The following is a 19,479-nucleotide window of genomic DNA, read 5'->3' as shown; positions in this document are numbered from 1 at the left end:
GCCCATTTGACCCCAATTGCAAAGATCGTAGAACATAAATCAAAGTCACTCTGAAATTGTGCCATCTTAGGCGAACAGTCTTTAGTCAAAGAATCGACTCATAAGAATACTATAGCAGCTCTTGCCACGACCAGGCTATAAAAATTGCCAGAACTCTAAAAGCGGTCATTGCCCGACAGAGTGTCCTATACAGTCTGCCTATGTGATCGACTAGTCATCTCTCATGACTCTATGGCACTTGAACTTGCCATCAATCGCATCACACTCTAGTTACTTCGAGACGTCACCTCATATAAGTAACTAGAGGCCAATACTATGTTAATCCAGTTCACTCTAATAGGGTTCAACTTGTCCTTACAACCTATTTGGATATAACAAAGTAATAAAAGAGTTTTAATAAAACTCAAACGATGAATGCATTATCGCATATGTAAAATTGATACCATATCAATTACTACATAATCTATAATCCATACTCAATATTGAATACAACTATATATCTCAACTCAATTGAAATGGCATGACTTATCATGCTTAGCTTATGAAAAGGCCTTGGTTAGCATGTTTTAGCAACACTTTGCACTTTCCCTAACCTTGTACCATTTCCCTTTGTATAATCTTTATCATAACAACCTTTTGAGTACATGTCCAGATCCAATCTAGAGATAGGTTCCTTAGCCTTGGAATCACTCCCACTATCCTCACAGTGTGCAGGGATAGGACCTTCGGTTGTTGGAATGAACTACCATGGTTCCTCCAATTCATAAAACCGAATCCTAATAACATCCCTTCCTACTTTCATTTTTCATAATTGCAAGTGTACTCAATTTTCGTTGTAAATCTCTCATTCTTCTACTACCTAGAGCGTATCTAGCAGATATCCTCCTTAATTAATATAGCCAAGATGGTTCTCTAACCATCCTAGTGTGATTAGAATATCGTTATCGTGTAACTGCTTGCACATAAATCCATATCAATTCTAATCACTCAGCTTCATTTCTTTAGTGCTCTAAGAGAACTAACCAATGAACTATATGGCTATATTGAGACTTCTCTCAAAAATTCGATATGTAACTTTTCGTCATGCTCCAAGTATACGAAATTTAAGAATGGTGATACATCTAAGCGTAATGAATTAATCCCGCAGCGGAAGCAAGTGGATTCAATTTCTACATGTTCAATACCTTTGAACTTGACTAGACTCTTATCAATATAAGAATATTCATTTAACGCTAATATCCTCTCAGAACTATCTTTATAGGTCTGGATACCTTAGAGATGTATTATTCTTCTCATAAGTCTTCCATCATTCACAATGATCAATATGTCCCTTCCATATAAGACTAATAACACCACATTACTCCCACTAAACTCCATGTATAAACAGAACTACTCGACAATTCGAGAAATGTTTATCACATAATCAAAACATGCAATTCAACTCTTTGATATCTACTTAAGACTTCCTCTCAAGTTCGCATCCTACTTTAGGATAGTTGCGATTTACAAAACTCATGCGAGATGATTTTAAAATCCAACTATATCAAATCATATCCGAATACAATGAAGCATTGTTGTTGCGTGCAGAACCCTTGCCACCAACCAACCAAGCTAAATAAACATTTTCATGTTTATGCTTGCTTCGGACTTTTGCGGAGTTGAAACTAGATAAAGCATCATAATAAGTTACAGGTTTGTTATTTTCTAAAATAACATAACTCCTATCCACTTAGATTTCGAAGAAATATTTACTGATTTTGACCAGGAAGGAACGTCTTCCTACGTCTTATTCTCAGTTTGTGGCTCTTGAACATTTTCTCCCACTCTAACTATAAGAGATAATCCTCTCTTATCTAATAGATAGCATCACGAGCCACAAACCCTTTGTTCTCGTGATCATGTAGGAAGAGAGACCACATGTTTTCTTTCAAAACAAGCTACAACTTAAGTACCATGCCTAATCATATCATATATGAATTGTACTTGATTGCTTTAACTATGTTTTATTTTAGTGGAATAAGTAAATACTAGACAAATTATGATAGAAACAACTTCCAATTTTATAGTAAAGATACAATCATATCGTATAGGATTCTTTGTCACATTTTAATATTATGAAGGTGAACTTGTGATACCATATCACACTCCTTTTGGTGCATATAAATGTCTTCACTTTATTGTTCCAAATATTAACAAAGTACTAATACTTTAGTCATAATCTCTAGGTTATGATACTTTTAAACATTCATTGAACTTATTCAAAGAATTTCTCTTCTTACCTCATTAAGTGGATACCAAGTATCTACCTAGTTCATTGGTAAAAGAGATGAAGAAGTAATAACCCCTTTTGATTGAAATTGTATTCGACCATACACTTGAAAGTGTAAATAGGGCGAATATCTTGCTATATTCATAATTCTTTTCTAGAAAGAAGTCATGAATTAATCTTTCTTTGAATACAAGATTCACATATACCAAGAGATTCTCAATTAAGTGGTTTGGGACACTAGTCAAAACTAGTCTTTATGAGCAATTTCAATCGAGAAACGAGAAATAATGGGGTTCACCAATTTGAGTCTTATAAAATATGTATGACATTTATTTTAGTTTGAATATAATTACCTTGATTTGTATGATCTCACCATAAACTTAATCGTGGTAAGTAAGGGCACAACACTTGTTTTAATTGCATAATGGTAAAACCCTTTACCTTTTGTGAAAAACTACAAATTAGACATATTATACATCATAACAATTATTGAGGTATATATCTAAATACAAAACTAAAATGAGTACACTACAACATTCATATGTTCATTGATGAAATGGCAACTACCCTAGTTCCATTCATGCAAATTTTTTTTTGAACTTATTCTTACTAGTCATCACATGATAATGCCAAATATGATGATGAATTCCACTAATTTGTATCAAATACTCATGATGTGGTATTTGGCAAGAAGGCTATGACAATGTCATACATATTTACGAAGGACTATGTTGGTGTCACACAACCAACTTCCTTAATCTTTACTTATTTAGGAATTTGTCTCTATTTTTTAGTGTCTAACACTTTCTCTTTCAAGCCTAGTTCTATCCTTAACAATTAAGATAGATACTTTACTTCTTATTGCTCCCACTCACTTCAAGAATTTCTACTTGATGAAGACTTATCTTCATATAAATTCCTAGTTAATCCTTTAAAAGGATGAACTCTATTGTGGTATTTGGTTAATCCAAATTTCTAACAAATTAATTTACCTATTTTACAATGTCATGTGCTTAACAACTTATAAGTGCTTAGTGACATTTGTTTGGATTGAGCAATAAGACTTTTGAACCATGTATGCAATGAAGATATTATCAAAACATCTTTTGACTAAGTACTATTAGTATTCATATTCCTTCACAAGAAATCATACATAGGTATGTTAGGAATTTAAGATGCTAATCTTGTATTTGCATAGGACGACTCCTATCTAGTTCTATGGAATAGAACGATTTCTATGGAGTTAGTCCACAACCTATGATACGGTTCAATTTTGGAAAAAGATTCTTTGTCGTTAGAAATAGTGGTTTAGCGGAGACTCGTGTTACAATCGAATTGATATCATATATGAGTAGGAGCGATAATAAAGAACAACATAAAACAACGAAATAGTGGGAAAATCAAACATTCATCGTTATATATAAAACATTTAAGAATGTTTTAGCATTTATATAGTGACCTCTACCCAACTATTATAAATGATCCCGAGATCCAAATTCATATCAACTCGGGCACGGTGAGCCGATTCATCCCTAATCAATATAACTCGGTGAATTAACTCTTTAATCGATTCTACTTCTAGAACTCTCGGTCGATAAAATTATTTTAATATTTATCTTTAGACCGAAACACATGCGACACGGTCACGAATACTTCCGTTGAGCTCAATCCAAATTTCGATGTAGTAACAATTTACCACCCACTTACCCAACGTAACAAGTTTAGCATCCCGGTGAGCCGAGCCTACTTCCTTATGAAATTGGGGCTCATGGTTCTACTATTTGGTAAGGTTAATCCTCAATTATTATTTAGTGAGACGTCTTGTCAATTTATTATCTATCACGTTTTAAGTGAACTAAAGCGGTGAACTACGATAATTATAATTGACACGGTCGATGACTCGATAAAATAATATGCATGTGTAGTTATGGCGATTTGGCTATGCATGCAAACATATAAAACAAATGCAAAGCAAAAACAATAAAATCCTAGTATGGCCTTCCTAAAATAGTAAATTAAATATACTATTTACAAATTTGGAAACCAACTCCTTTGGTCCCTTGAACTTCATATGGCACGCACTCCAAGGCAACACGGTCTTTGTCGGAACACCTTCTCAAATGGCACCGCTTTCAAGGAACTCCGAAATAAATAAATTATAAAGCTTTTCTACTTTATACATTATAAAAAGAAAAACAAAACTTAAATAAAATAAAAGTGATACGAGATAACAATAATTACAACCGAATCGATATCCCCATTCATTTCGGGAAATACCAATTAAAAACTAAGGCAATACTAAGTACAAATTACATAATTCAAAATTATATAAAATAAAATATGACAATCATACTAAAATTGCAGCATTAATATATGTATGAAACATGCCATGTGATGTGCCAAATCGCCCTATTTAAGCTAATATCGTATATTTTGTCCGGTTTTATGGATAATTGTGACAATTAACTTATTAAAAGCAAACAATATTACATAAATCAAATCTATGTCCAAGTTAATTACCCCAACCTTCTTAGGACTCAAAAATTTAGTCTTCACTAAATATTTGACAATAATTCAACTTGATATTTTATTATTGCTCTTTAAACACTTTTATTCATAATAAAAGGAAATAATTCCCAATAAGTCATAAAAATTCGAAAATTTCAAAATCATAATTTTGTATATTCTGAAAAATTCCCAACATTCCAAAAATTTAAATAAAAATTGCCCTTAGATTATTTTAATTTATTTCACAAATAAATTGTATAAAACATAATTTTAACCTATTAATTCCAAATTAAATAAAATTATGCGATAAATCAAAATCAAAATTTTGAATATTCCATATAAGTTTCTAGAACTTGGAAATCACAAATTTTAAGTCCAAAAGTCGAATTTTTATATTAGTGACTATTAAAGTTGCTATTTATCAATTTATATCCCATAAAAATTAATAACCATTCAAATCAAACGAAATTTGACATGCAACTTTAGATCTGAGTCCATATCACATATACAACATTTGGAAAAAAATTCATGCCATAAAATTCATTTTAGCTATTTTTGCTAAAATAGTCACTATTTATTCGATTTTTACATCTAAAAATCATAAATCATGCAAAATAAAACCATTTCATCTCAAAATTTACATACAGTGTGTAAATATTGCATGTGACAACATACTAAAATTTCATGGGCTTAAACGAAGTCTAACCATTTTTAACCAAAATACCTCTATTTAATCGACTTTTATCATGTAAAAGTCATAAATCATGCTATATAAAACCATTTTATACGAACTTTTACATACAATGTGTAAAATATGCAAGTGAGGTCGTTTAAACATTTCAAGGTCAGAATCATAGTCTAACTAATTTTAGCATTTTAAGTGTCATTTTATTCAATAAAATGTAATAAAAATACTAAAAATCATTTTAAAGAGCAATAAACTACCATAAATCATCAAAATTACCTAAAATCAATTTAGGACCAGAATATTTAACATGCAAAATTTTCGTGGCATTTATCTTCATAAATCACAAAATTTTAGTTTTATATGTTAACATTTTAACTCGGAAAAACAATAACCGACTATGCATGCAACAACTCTTGCTCTGATACCAATTGTAAGATTCATTAATCTCTTATTAGTGACTACTAATAACTTAAGTAATTTAGTTTAGTCATAAAACTAATTAGATCTTATGCATGCATAACAAAAATACAAAGTAAGAAGAAAATCAATCAACTTACAAAGAGTGCCGAAATGGATATACTAATTGGACTCCTTCCAAATTAGTCTTCAAAAAGAAAATCCAAATGCTCCAACAAAACCCTTAGATTCAATAGTAGAATCTACTCCTCATGGATTGTACCAAGGTAATCCCTCTTAATACAAGTACTAATTTTGTTACTAGAAATTAGTATTTGTGTCCTTAAATTATAACTAATATTATTGTATACTACTTCTAGTAATGGAGGAATAATATTAGATTTAATAAACAAATTTATTCATCAAACCATTTTATGTGAGAGAGAGGATGATGGAATATATGAGAGATAAGTATAAGTTTTCTACACTAGAAAAAAATGAGAACCAAAAAAATATTCTCATATAGAGAAGAGGGAGCCGGTTTTGGCTCTTATTGGGAGCCAAAATTGTTCTTCTCAATTTGATTTTTGTCTTCACAAGAAAGGCTAAGTGTAGGTCTAGGTTAGGTTAGTAATGATGGTGTTTCCTAATTTAAAAACAATAAAGCAAAAAACCATAAACCACCTTCTTAAAACCGGCACCCATAAGTAAAATGGACTCCATTTTATCTTTTGTAATTTATCATTTGTAATTTGTGTGACATATGACAAGTAATATGTCATTAGGCATAATAATGCATATTTAACAAATTAAATATCATTATATATTTAAATAAATTACATTTAATAACTTAACAAGTAATTCACAATTACATGTAAATAAAATGGGTCACATTAAGTCTAGTTAATATAATCTACAACATCGTGTAATTATAATTAACTAATTACTCTTATCTCAAATGTTTCACAAACATTAATCAATTTTAGTAATATAACAAATTAATTACTCAATTGAATCTTATTTAATCAAATTACAATAAGATATAAAACTCTCTCTTATAAATAAAATTTGTTCAATTTAAGGAATTAATTAACTTGTATCAACATACAATTAATTAATTAATCAATTAAAAGTGTTACCTTAGAGGTATGACCTTAAGGGATCAACTGATCACCACCGTCATACGACACTAATGGCAAACTCTAGTCAGCCAATCATTACCGATTAATGTGGATCAGTTGACAATTAAATATTATTTTCCCTCAGCATTCTTAATATGATATTTAAACATGTGATCGCATTATTGTCGAGGACACATACTCCAACAACAATAATTAACAATAGCGATATTAATAACGACATGATATAAAAATAAATGAATTGAAATAGCATAAACTAAATTAAACTAAACAGATAACAACTAAGGGAAATTAAAGGAATAAGAGGATTAGAGATGCAAAGGGATAAAGAATTAATACTAGAACTAAGAGAAGGGAAGAGAGATTACAGAGTTTAAGATCCGGAAAAATAGGAGAAGAGAACTACGCAATACTCATCTACTCTAATCTACTGCCAATTGTGGGAATAAGAATGAATCCCCCCCCCCCCCTAATCTGACCTAACTATCTCTTATATACGAGAGATATTTATTATAAGATAAAACTAAGATAGGATAAAAAAGATCTCGACTAAATAAGCGCTGCGTCAGACTTGGTTTTACTCGATCGACCAACATAAAGTTAATCGATCGAGAGATATATTCCCAAAAGCTCTCGATCGAATACTAAAGGACTCGATTGAATATAGTAAGAATCAAAGTAGTCAAACAAGTAAGTGAATTACTTGATGGAGCATATAAAGTACTCGATCGAACAGTACTCGATCGAGTGGTCTTAGCGCGTAATTCCTGCTTCGCGCACTAAACTTCGAACGGTCTCCATTTCTTCGTTACTTGTCCGAATCAAGCGATTTTCATGGCGTTGGAAAGCTAAGAGGATACGCTTTCATCTCTAATTGGAATTACCTGATTATCATTTGTATAAATCAAGATATGGCCCTTCAAAGTAGGTACTAGTTATATGAAGCTCTTCCTTTGCCCGCCTAGCTACCTTACTTCTACGCGCATCACAAATTAGTAGTTTTCAAGCTCCGACTAAACTCATCTCCAAAATGTATGCATAGGGACAGGTTTTAGGCTTGATTATTCTCCTCTCCGATTCATATCTGCAAATAATACAAGACAAACCAAAGTAGACTATTCGGGGGACATTTGCAGCTAAACACTGCACAAATGCATAGAAATGCGTGTAAATACAGTACAAAAAGTCTATATAAAATGCACGCATCAATCATCCTCCATGGAACCGGATGGAGGCATCATCATCATCTTCTTCACTTGAACTTTGCTCATTGTCATCATGGCTTGATTCACTATCTTCCCCATCCTCATCATCAACATCCTCCTCACTCCTAGCTACCCGGACATCCCTTTTTTCATCTTGAAAAGCTTGAGGAAAGAACACCTTCTTATCCACCCAATCCGGCAAAGGACTCTTAGGGTCAAGAAGTCCTTGCCTAGCAAGATGATAAAGTGGTGGATATTGGGCGTAATAGGCGTTCACCCAATCCTTGTAAGCTTCTTTATGGATATGTTTCATTAACTTGGTCAAATAATCATCGCCTTCAACAACATTTGGGTCATTTGTTGTGAATTCTTCGAAGGCAAAAGGATAAGGTGGTGTAACAATGGAGGAGGGCTCTTTAATAGAATTTTGTTGTTGGTTGATGATGGTTTTGGCAAGCTTGGAGACGGGGATAAGATAGTTGTTTCGGGGAGTGGAAATGCAGCATATTTTCCTTGATAAGACAATAGAGTCGGCTCCCTTGATCATCCATTCATATCCCGGGGCGGTGTTATCATGCCTCACCCAATGGAATTTGTGAATCAATGTGCTCATATCAAGGAGATTACCACCTTTAACCGATTTGTATGCTTTGTCTTCATTGAATTTCAGGTTAAAGTGTTTGGCCAACCTCGTTATCAAGCCTCCATTAACAATAAAATCCGCCTTTTCTTTTCCCTCTTTAATGTCCAACCATCTCTCCAACAAAAATTGGAGAATATTGTAATCATTCTTTGACTTTCCATGGACATTCATTCTAGACTCCAGATAGGTAAGGTCAAGTTCGGTCATGTGGTTTGCTTCTTTTCTCGCGATCAAGGTGTTGGAAATGGACCTATACCAATACCGAATACCCGGATGGTGGATATACAAGACATTGCATTCTCTATATGTGGTTAATTCTCTTCCAGCAATTGCCTTCCAAAGGGGTTTGGCAGCACAATTGAGGGGTTTCTTGGAGAAATCCCAATGGTCACAAAGTCCAAATACCTTTCCGAAATGAGCCTTAATCATCTTCCTACTTTGATTTTCAAGCCGAAATTCAACATATTTTTGAGTCTCAATCTTATACTCCCTCAAAGAACTAATGAATTCCAAGGTGAGTGAGCGGTAAGTCAATTCATTCATCTCAAATAGGGTAGATAACCCCATAAACTCGCAAAATGCCCTGGTTTGGTCAAGCACTCCCAATTTTTCCAAAGTATCTTGGCATACAAACTTTGTGCCAATGATTTTCTTTTTGACTACGGATTCGAATGCAATTCTATGCTCATTAGAAAGGAAAGTAACCTTCGGATAGTCCTTGAGTTGTTCGACCTCTGGTAGTGTAGTAGCAACTTCCTCAATGACCTCAATAGGCTCCCTTACTTGCTCCCTAGCTTGTTCCACTACCACCAAAGCCTTTGATGCTAGAACTTTTTGCCTTTTTGATAGAGTTTGGGATTTTTATGCTTGAGTGTTACCTTTTGTTCTTGCCATGATGATTACTCCTTGCAATTGATGTCAACAAACCTTTGATAAGCTTGAATGTTCTTCTTTTCCTCCAACTTCAATCAATTTCTCAATCAATTTTGGGTTTTCGAAATTTGCCTTAAACCTAGAAATTTTTGATTGATTTTGGGAAGATTTTGATGTTTAGTGGTCTAAATGTTGACAAAGGAGTGTTTTAAATTGAATTTAAGCAAGTTTGCAACGATTTTTGATGAATTTGGTTGAATATTTTGTGATTTTGGATGATGGGGTTGAGTGTTGTAGTGAGGGAATGTGTTTGTGTTTGTGAATGAAGAAATATAAATGAGGATTGAAGGTTGAAGATCCCGTGTTTTTAGTCCATAAGCAGGTAGGGACGCTCGAGCTGTGTTGGGGATGGGTGGATCTTGATGCAGGAGTTTTCTTTACTCTTTGGGGACGCCTGTCCTGAGTTGGGGTCGAGCGAGCTGAGCTGAGGGACGCTCGTCTCGCTTTCAGCTCGGGGAGATTATGTTTCAGCTCCTTTTTTTTCTTTGCTTGCTCCAATCCGCACAGGCTCAGGTCTGCTCGTGGGGATCGCCTTCCCGCGACTTTGATTCTTCATTTCCTATTCTTTCATCATGAGGTTGCACTACAAAGGCTTGGTTAGCCTAGACAAGTTCTTCTCCATACTTGATCATCAAACACTACACATTTCAAGCACATTATAAACTCTCCCTCACTTGTTCTCATGTCACAAAAATTCCTACAACAAAGCATATAAGATGCAAAGTAAAAATAGAGTAATGTACAAATTAAATGAAATCCAAGTTAAGGGGTTAAAATATTTACAAATGGTGGTTTAGGGAGGAGTCCACCAAACTCTCCTTCATTTGAGAGATGTCAAGGGGGTAAAGCAAGGGCGTTGTTGATGTTGCTCAACGCCTTTTAGAAGTAATTAAAGGCTTGTTCACTTTCATGGTAGAGGTCTTGCATAGACCTTGGCACATTGTTGTCTTCATTCATGTAGTAGTCCGAGTTAATGTTGTGGTGACAAGGATCTACAAAGCCTTGGTCTAGGGTCATAGCATTTCCAATGTAAGGATTAACCAATCCGTCAAATTTGTCATCCCATAGACTATATACTTCCTTTGCTTCTTTCCCCATATTGAGAGGATTATGAGTTGGCAAGAGCAACTCTTCTTTGTCATGGCCAATGAGGCCTTCATTGATACTTGTCATGATGGGTGAGCTTTGAAAGCTCTCATTCTTGTTATGAAAAATTTCATGCTCTCCGAATAGAGCCACCTCAATATCATCTACATCTTTCTTCCAATTGGGCGGTGTTTCCTTGCCCTCCTTGCTAGGATTTCCATCTTTGACGTGACTGGTGAGCCGAAGTCGTATGCTCCCAAAGATAATATTTATAACACTTAAAACCTCTAACTAAATGATAGTATATGGTAATAAGGATCGATCCACAGAGAAGGCGATGTAATTTATGTGAATTAAAGTATAGAAAATAAGAAACCAAAATGGGGGGGGGGGGGGATTTTAAACGATTGAGTAACTAAATTGGAGATTAAATAAGCAATTGAATGAAGAATAATAAATATGAATTCAGATGGTTTAAACGGTCTCGGGTAAGAATTTCCACAAAATGATTATTAAATTGATCATAGACAAACAACTTCCAATTGATTCTTGAGCAAACTATCGTGGGATCAATTTCCCAATTCCTCTATAATATTATTTGACTCGAAACGCGATAATCAAATAACCTAATTATCAAACAACCTAATACACGCGATTAAGTTTAATTCAACAACAGCATGAATGAATAAGGAACGATAGAAGTGACGACCAATAAAACACGCGATTATTAGTTCGAATCACAAGTTAATTCTCTCTTTAACCTAGATATGATGAAACGCATCCATTACAAAGGGTAAAGATTGTTACTTTATCTAGCAAGGTTGAATAATTACGGATTCATTCACTAGAATAACAATAGATTGATAATTGTGAAGATTAATTAGCTACTTTAATCTAAACATTCAACAACCATAAAATTAAAATAAAGAATTAACAATACTCAAGAGATAAAAGGAAGATGAATAATAGTCTCACAATTTGAATAAATCAAATGCTTCAAATCTTAATCCGAGATGAAAGGATTAGTTGCTCATGTCTTTCTTACTAGCAAAATACTTAGGGTTCTTGTCTCCAAAATAATACGTAACGTGAATGATAGAGTCTAACCAAGTACTTAACCTAATAATAATTATTCCTAAAATAATAATAACAAAACAAAAACCGAAAATAGGAAACCAAAAGCTGCAAACATAAAAAACTCGACTCTTAAAATCCGCACCACGGGCGACCCGCGTCCTGACCCGCGATCCGCGCCAAAGGCTGGTCCAAAAACGTTGCTAATCTTCTTTCCCTTCCGTCTTCGCTGGGCTTCACTTGTAAACGGGCCCTGTTCTCTTCAACAACTTATTGTTACTTATTTGAGCCCAACATAAAGGACTTATTTCAGCCATGTCTCAGCACCAACCCAAGCACACTCCTATACCTCATTAATCCATATTTCCATCCAATTACTCCACAATTAAATCAATAATCATGAAATGTGATATAGTGCAATTACACTCCTAAAACTTCGCTTATTCCATGATTATTCGCATAACTCACGACTCTTAAACCCGTACTAAATACGGCATATCAAACTTCTCACACTTAGACCTTTGCTCGTCCCCGAGCAAAACTCAGAAACGTAAACAATCACCACACCTAAGGTCTTACAAAATAAACGTGGAAGAAATCCGATCACAAATGACCACCTAACATCTCTCACTCGCCCTCCTTATATCATCCCTCCAACATAATGACAAAAGTAAGTTCAACAAAGCTCCTACATCTCAGCAAAACACGGCTCATGCCGTCACCAACAAGCTTCACTTAGCAAGTATATATGTCTACGCCCCTTATCTCTCCGACCTAGACAATAACAAAAATTCTCATGGCCACAAAAATGATCATGTCAACTCAACAACCAACCTAACATGTCTGAACAACACAATAACCACATGCCATGAAAAATTTCCTAGACGCCTCTACTCCTTAGCTAGCATACTACCAACAACCGCATCAGCAAGGTGCACCCAACAACAACGCACCACGGTTCTCCTCACCTTAGCCACTAGTCCTACCCAAACAACCTTCTTTAGCACCCTTCTTATGATGCCACATCAAAAATGGAAGAGCTTTGTTTTTTTTTCCTATTTCTCTCATTTTGCCTAGAGCGCCCGCTCTTGCGGGTTTTCACTCTAACTATTTCCTCACACTAACACTCGTGGCACGCATCTCAATTTTTCATTTTACCCGGAGCGCCCTTTTGGCTTTTCACTCCGTCCTCGGCCACTTTTCCCATTTTTGCCTAGGCGCCCTTTCGGGGTTTCACCTAACCGGGTATTTCTCTTTTTTTTTTCTTCTTTTTTTTCCTTTTTTTTCTATTTTTTCCTGTTTTTTTTTTTTTTGAATATGAATAATAAAATAAAGTATGTAACAACAATTACAAGTAAAACGATATACAATGACTGTAACTCCCTTCCCCACGCTTGAACAACACTTTGTCCTCAAATGTGTGAAAATAAGACAAAACAAAAGGAAGGAAAGGGAGCACCTCATAAGCTCAAGAATGGAAAGAGGAAGTAGCGCCACGTGAGTGAGCCTCACTTGCCGTTTTCCTAGCCAACCTGGGCCTCCTTTCTAGCAGCTAGCTCAGCATAGAATTCCAAAGAAGGCTCCACGTACTCTCCCGGGTACCTCTTCAAGTAAAACTGGTTCACACACCGGTTCATCTCAGCACAAAGAAGAGAATTATCTAAACTCTCTTCTTGCATATCCTTCATCTTCTCCCTCCACTCACCCCCACTTCTCGAAATCTGATGAACTAGATGGACTGACCACCTCAAGAGGAGAAGACACAAATGGCGACACTTGTGGTAAAGCTTGCCCAGAATCTCCGAGCTCTACATCCTTTGGAATGAAAAATTGGGCCGGAGTAGGTCCTAACGGCAGTGGCCGGCCCTCTCGGCCTCTAGGTAACCGCAAGTAATACCGATGATCAGTGCCACGGGTCCATACATACCCCGCAAAATCAGCAACCCACACAACCATATTACAGCTCTTCATCAACTCCAGACTAATCGAGGTCTCTCCTGCAACCACATCTTCAGGATCCTCAATTTCAAAGTGACGAGCAAGTAAAGTAACCATGCCCCCCAATGGAATATTTCCAGAAGCAGCTTTTTGGTGTTTCTCACACCCAGATAGAAAAATCTCCAGCCAGTCCGGGTGGCTGTGACTCTCAGGCATCGTTGTCCATAAATATTTCAAATCAGCTCGGGGAAGATGTGTTGGTTCACCCTTGCATAAGAATGTAGAAGTCAAGACTCTATGAATGTAGCGAAAGGCCAGATGTGGAATATCAGCATTTTTCTCACTCGCGGGACGAAATCCTGCTCCCCTCGTAATAGCCTTCCAAAAAACCTCTTGCTCTAGTGGACTCAACTTTTGACACTCTCCATCCCCTTTCTCATCAATCCCAAAAATATCCCTCAACTCCTCATAATTCAAATCCCTTTCCTCGCCATAAAGGTGAAAGGTGATCCTAGGTGGGTCATTATCTCTATGAATTTGCAATGTGGAGAGGAATTCTAAGGTAAACCTCCGAAAAGTGGGTAGTTTGAGGCCACAGAAAGCTCCCAAACCAACCCGACCAAGCAACTCCTCCACTGCATCTTCAATCCCGAGCAATTCAGTGGCAAAGGGATCGACGAACTTAGTAGCTATAATAACCCTATCATACAAAATTCTCCACACTTTCTTATGCTCGGCACTCAAATTTCCACACCCCATAAAATCAACAACCGACTTGTTCAGCTTCTTATTACCCATAACAACAATAATCAGCAACCTTACAACAATACTCCAGCAATTTTGTCAAGTTTCAGCAAGAAATCGACTCAAATTCCAGCAAAAAGAATGACGGAGTTTTCAGCAATAAGACGGACATAAGTTCAGCAGGAAGACCGACTCAAATGTCAACAAAAGACCGTCTTAACTTTCAGCAATTAATCTAACTTAATTCCAACAATGAGACCGACGCAAATTCCAACAATGAGACAATGAGACCGACGCAGTTTCCAACAATGAGACCGATGCAACTTTCAACAATGAGACCGACGCAACTTTCAGCAATTAACGAACAAGAACACAAAAAAAAAAGGACACTTTCTAAAGAGTAAACTAGATTGAATTCGAGTTAACTCAAAGAAAATAAAGGGTGAAATTTCCAAACAAACCTTGAATATGGGACTGAAAATTGTTGAGACGGTCTCTAAACCAAACCTGAAGACTACAAGAACGGACCAAATAACCCGACAAACGCCCCTTGTCTGCGTTTTTTCCTGTTCGAAATACCGAACCCCAATTTCTAGGGTTTTCAATACATTCGCGCGTCTTCGATTGAAGCTGTAGTTTGGATGATAGAAGAAATTTTCGTGAAGAATTAGTGTTTGGTAGCTAGAAGGATGCCGAGGAGACGACTGACAATGGTGAAAGATGAAGTTCTAAGTGTAACAATGGTGAGAGAGAAGGGAACGATCGATAGAATAGGGAAGGGTTTATGATTTTTTTGATTTTTTGTTTTTTTTTTTATTATTATGAATGATAGAATAAGGTTAATTACCACTTCCAATTTGAAACCCCTGCGGGCGGGTCGCCTCTGGGCCTACGGGCCGCAGCTCGGGCTGACTCTTTTTTCTTATATCTTTTTTTTTTCTTTTTTTTTCTTTTTTTTTTGTTCTTCTCACCCTTACTAATGTCACTCAAAGACGGGATAGCAGTTTCTGACCTGACAAAAACACACAATTAGTAAAGAAAAGGAATTCAAAAATAAATGAAATAAATGAACTTAAAATTGAAAAATAAACTAATAAACATAAAAAAAACCCTGGTTGCCTCCCGTAAGCGCTTTTGGTTATAGTCGTTTGCTCGACTTAGGGGCGAGATTTAGTCTTCATAAATAGGCTCGTAGAGAGTCAAACTCTCCACCGTCTCAACTTGGAACCCCTCGTACTAAGGCTTTAATCGTTGACCATTCACTTTCAAAACCTTGTTAGTAGCCAAACTACGTATCTCAATAGCTCCATGAAATGCCATATCCGTGACTACATACGGTTCAACCCAACGCGACCTTAATTTACCGGGAAATAGCTTAAAACGGGATTGAAAAAGGAGTACTTTTTTACCAACGGTGAACTCCTTTCTAGATATCATCTTGTCATGTAGTAATATCGTCTTTTCCTTGTAAATAGCCGCATTCTCATATGAGTCATTTCGAATTTCCTCAAGTTCTTGCAACTCTAATTTTCAACTCTCGCCCGGTCCTACCAAGCTTGTATTGAAACTCTTCACTACCCAATAAGCTCAATGCTCCAACTCCACTGGCAAATGACACGGTGTACCAAACACTAACCGGTAAGGAGACATACCTATAGGCGTCTTATAAGCGGTACGATATGCCCACAACGCATCTTCCAAGCGTTGACTCCAATCCTTACGATTGGGATTTACCGTCTTCTATCAAATAGATTTAACCTCTCTATTAGACACCTCTGCTTGGCCAGTAGTCTGTGGGTGATAGGCCGTCGAAAGCTTGTGGGTAACATGATACTTCTTCAGTAAAGCACCAACTGTTCTATTGTAAAAATGCGTCCCACGATCACTAATTATAGCTCTCGGAAATCCAAACCTAACAAATATGAAAGACTTGATAAAATCTGCAACCACTTTAGAATCATCAGTCTTAGTGGGTATCGCTTCGACCCACTTCGATACATAATCAACAACAAGTAATATGTAAATAAATCAAGAAGAGTTAGGGAACGGTCCCTGAAATCAATCCCCCATACATTGAAAATTTCACAATATATAATGGGGGTTTGAGGTATTTCATTGCATTGGGATATATTCCCCACTCTTTGACAGTTGTCACAAGACTTACAAAACCCATGAGCATCTCGAAACAGATGTGGCCAATAGAAACCACAATCGAGCACTTTCTTCGATGTTCTCTTCGACCCAAAGTGGCCACCACATGCATGAGAGTGACAAAAAGTGAGAGTAGAAGTCATCTCACTTTCAGAAACACACCATCTAATAATTTGATCAGAGCAATGCTTCCATAAATATGGGTCATCCCACACATAGTATTTCGCATCACTACGAATCTTATCTTTCTGAGCTTTAGAAAACCAAGCAGAAAACTTGTTAGAGACCAAATAGTTAACAATATTAGCATACCAAGGTTCTATAGTACGTAAAGCAAATAAAGTTTCATCAGGAAAAACTCCCTTTACCACCTCTAAACCTTGGTCATGGTCATCATTCCTTACCAACCGACTCAAGTGGTCTGCAACCACATTCTCTGCACCTTTCTTATCTTTCACTTCAATGTCGAACTCACTGAGGAGGAGAATCCAGCGGATTAACCTTGGCTTGGCTTCCTTCTTCACCATCAAGTGGCGAAGTGCAGTGTGATATGTATAAATAACAACTTTAGTACCAAGCAAATAAGAACGAAATTTTTATAAAGCAAACACAATAGCCAACATCTCCTTCTCAGTGCTAGAGTAGTTGCGTTGTGCATCATTAAGAGTCATAGATGCATAATGAATAACATGGGAGGCTCTCCTATTCTTTTGACCCAGGACCGCTCCAAGAGCTTAATCGCTCGCATCACACATGATCTCAAAAGGGAGAGACCAATTAGGTGTTAGGTTTAAGTACCTCTTATTAGACTCCTCTAATAGTGAATTAATTAACTTCTTAATTATTTGTTCTTTAGATCTAGTACATGCATAACTAAATAAAAGATTTATAAGAAAACAATATCCCTTACATTGTTAATTTCGGTTTTATGGGCACAAGTAAGGTCTCCTACCTTCACTTGTTCTTGAGCTATGATGAGTAATAGGATGATCCTCCAAAGACTCCAAGTATAGAAGTCACTCCTTTTGATTGCACCCAAGATTATCCCTTATCACTACTAAATAATATATGCTAGATATTTGTTTAGTAGTCTACCTTAAAATTGATTACTAATACTCATATATTACACTAATAATATTAGTAATTTCTTTGAACAATATGAATCAAAACTTCTCAAGTTTTTGGTGGAGAAGAAATGAATATGTGAGAGGTTTTTTGCATGTTGCATATTTTGAGAATAAGAGAGAATAAAAATAAGAAGAACAAAATTGATTCTCTCATCACTACTCCAACCGTCCAAATGCTCTCTTGTAGCATTTTTTGATTTTCTCAATTTGTCATATGCTTTCTTATGTAGGTAGTAGGCTAGGGTGTAAGATATAGAGTGTAGGCATGCATAGTAGTGTCACTATCATGCATCTTTTAACACAATTTTGAACAAAAACAAAATGGCATCTTTGTCTCTCATATAGCCGGTCACATGATGGACTTTTAGTCCATTTTTGCCTTTTGACATTTGTCCCACAAATGCTTATAAGTCACATGTTCAATTATCTTACATAATTAAATATTAATTTGATCATACAACAATTATGTGACAAATTAATAAACATATATTCACTCAACTTATTGAGTAATATTTTACCATTATATCAACATATAATGGGTCCCATAATAGCTAGTTAGTTAAATTTACAACCTCTTGTAAATGTAAATAACTAATTACCTCTACCTCAAAATATTTATAAAACCTCAACATATTTTAGTAAATTAACATATTAATTCACTAAATAAGATCTTATTTAATCACATTATAATAAGATACATATTTCCTCTCATAAATATAAATTGTTCATATTTAAGGAATTAATCAACTTGTATCGACATACAATTAATTAACTTTACTGATAAGGGCATCATCCTTTAGGTGTGACCTTAAGGGATCAACTGACCACCACCGTCCCACGACAGTAACGTTAAACTCTAGCAAGCCAATAGTTACCGATTAATGTTGATCAGTTGACTATACAAATGAATCATCCCTTACGTATTCTTATTATGAGATTTAGTTATGATATTAAATCATGTGATCGCACTATTGTTGAGGACACATTTTCCAACAATCTCCCACTTGTCTAAGACAAGTGTGCGTCACCAATTCTCTTGTCCTATTACAATCTGCCACTCAATGCAAGGTGTCTTGCAGGTCGTACTTGCACATGATCATATCTTGAGTGGTTTCCTCGATCTGGAGAGTAACTGTCTAACCGGAATTATCTACCATAGATACCTTTCGAGCGTGGCCACGCATTTCCAGTTAACTACTCCTCAAGTGGCCTTGAGATTTCAAATAACCCTGAGAAGGGGTGGACAATTCCTATTGCACTATTCCTTTGTTCAGCCACAGTTCATCATAACCCAAAATATACCCAGTTTGACCACATTTACGAAGTCGTAGAGTATAAATCAAAGCTAATCAGAAATTTGTGCCAACTTGGGCGAATAGTCTCTTGTCAAAAGAATTGACTCATAAGAATACTATAGTAGCTCTTGCCACGACCAGGCTTTATGAGTTACCAGAACTCTATAAGCGGTCACTGCCCGACAGAGTGTCCCATACAGTCTGCCTATGTGATCGACTAGTCATCCCGTATGACTCTATGGCACTTGAACTTGTCATCAATCGCATCACACTCTAGTCACTT

At 35.8% G+C, this 19,479-nt stretch overlaps 1 protein-coding gene across 1 annotated transcript; it reads right to left on the bottom strand.

Moving 5' to 3' along the window:
- Positions 1 to 16,366: 16,366 nt before the first annotated feature.
- LOC141651280 (uncharacterized) lies at positions 16,367 to 17,301 on the bottom strand. The gene is made up of 2 exons (XM_074459002.1): positions 16,788 to 17,301; positions 16,367 to 16,563 (listed from the first exon to the last, which is right to left on the bottom strand). The coding sequence occupies exons 1-2, from the start codon at positions 17,299 to 17,301 to the stop codon at positions 16,367 to 16,369; spliced, it is 711 nt and encodes a 236-aa protein (XP_074315103.1).
- Positions 17,302 to 19,479: the final 2,178 nt, after the last annotated feature.

Source organism: Silene latifolia, chromosome 1, assembly GCF_048544455.1.
Source record: "Silene latifolia isolate original U9 population chromosome 1, ASM4854445v1, whole genome shotgun sequence".
Taxonomy (NCBI): Eukaryota; Viridiplantae; Streptophyta; class Magnoliopsida; order Caryophyllales; family Caryophyllaceae; genus Silene; species Silene latifolia.
The sequence above is the reverse complement of the archived record's forward strand: the minus strand, read 5'-3'. Positions and strand labels throughout refer to the sequence as shown.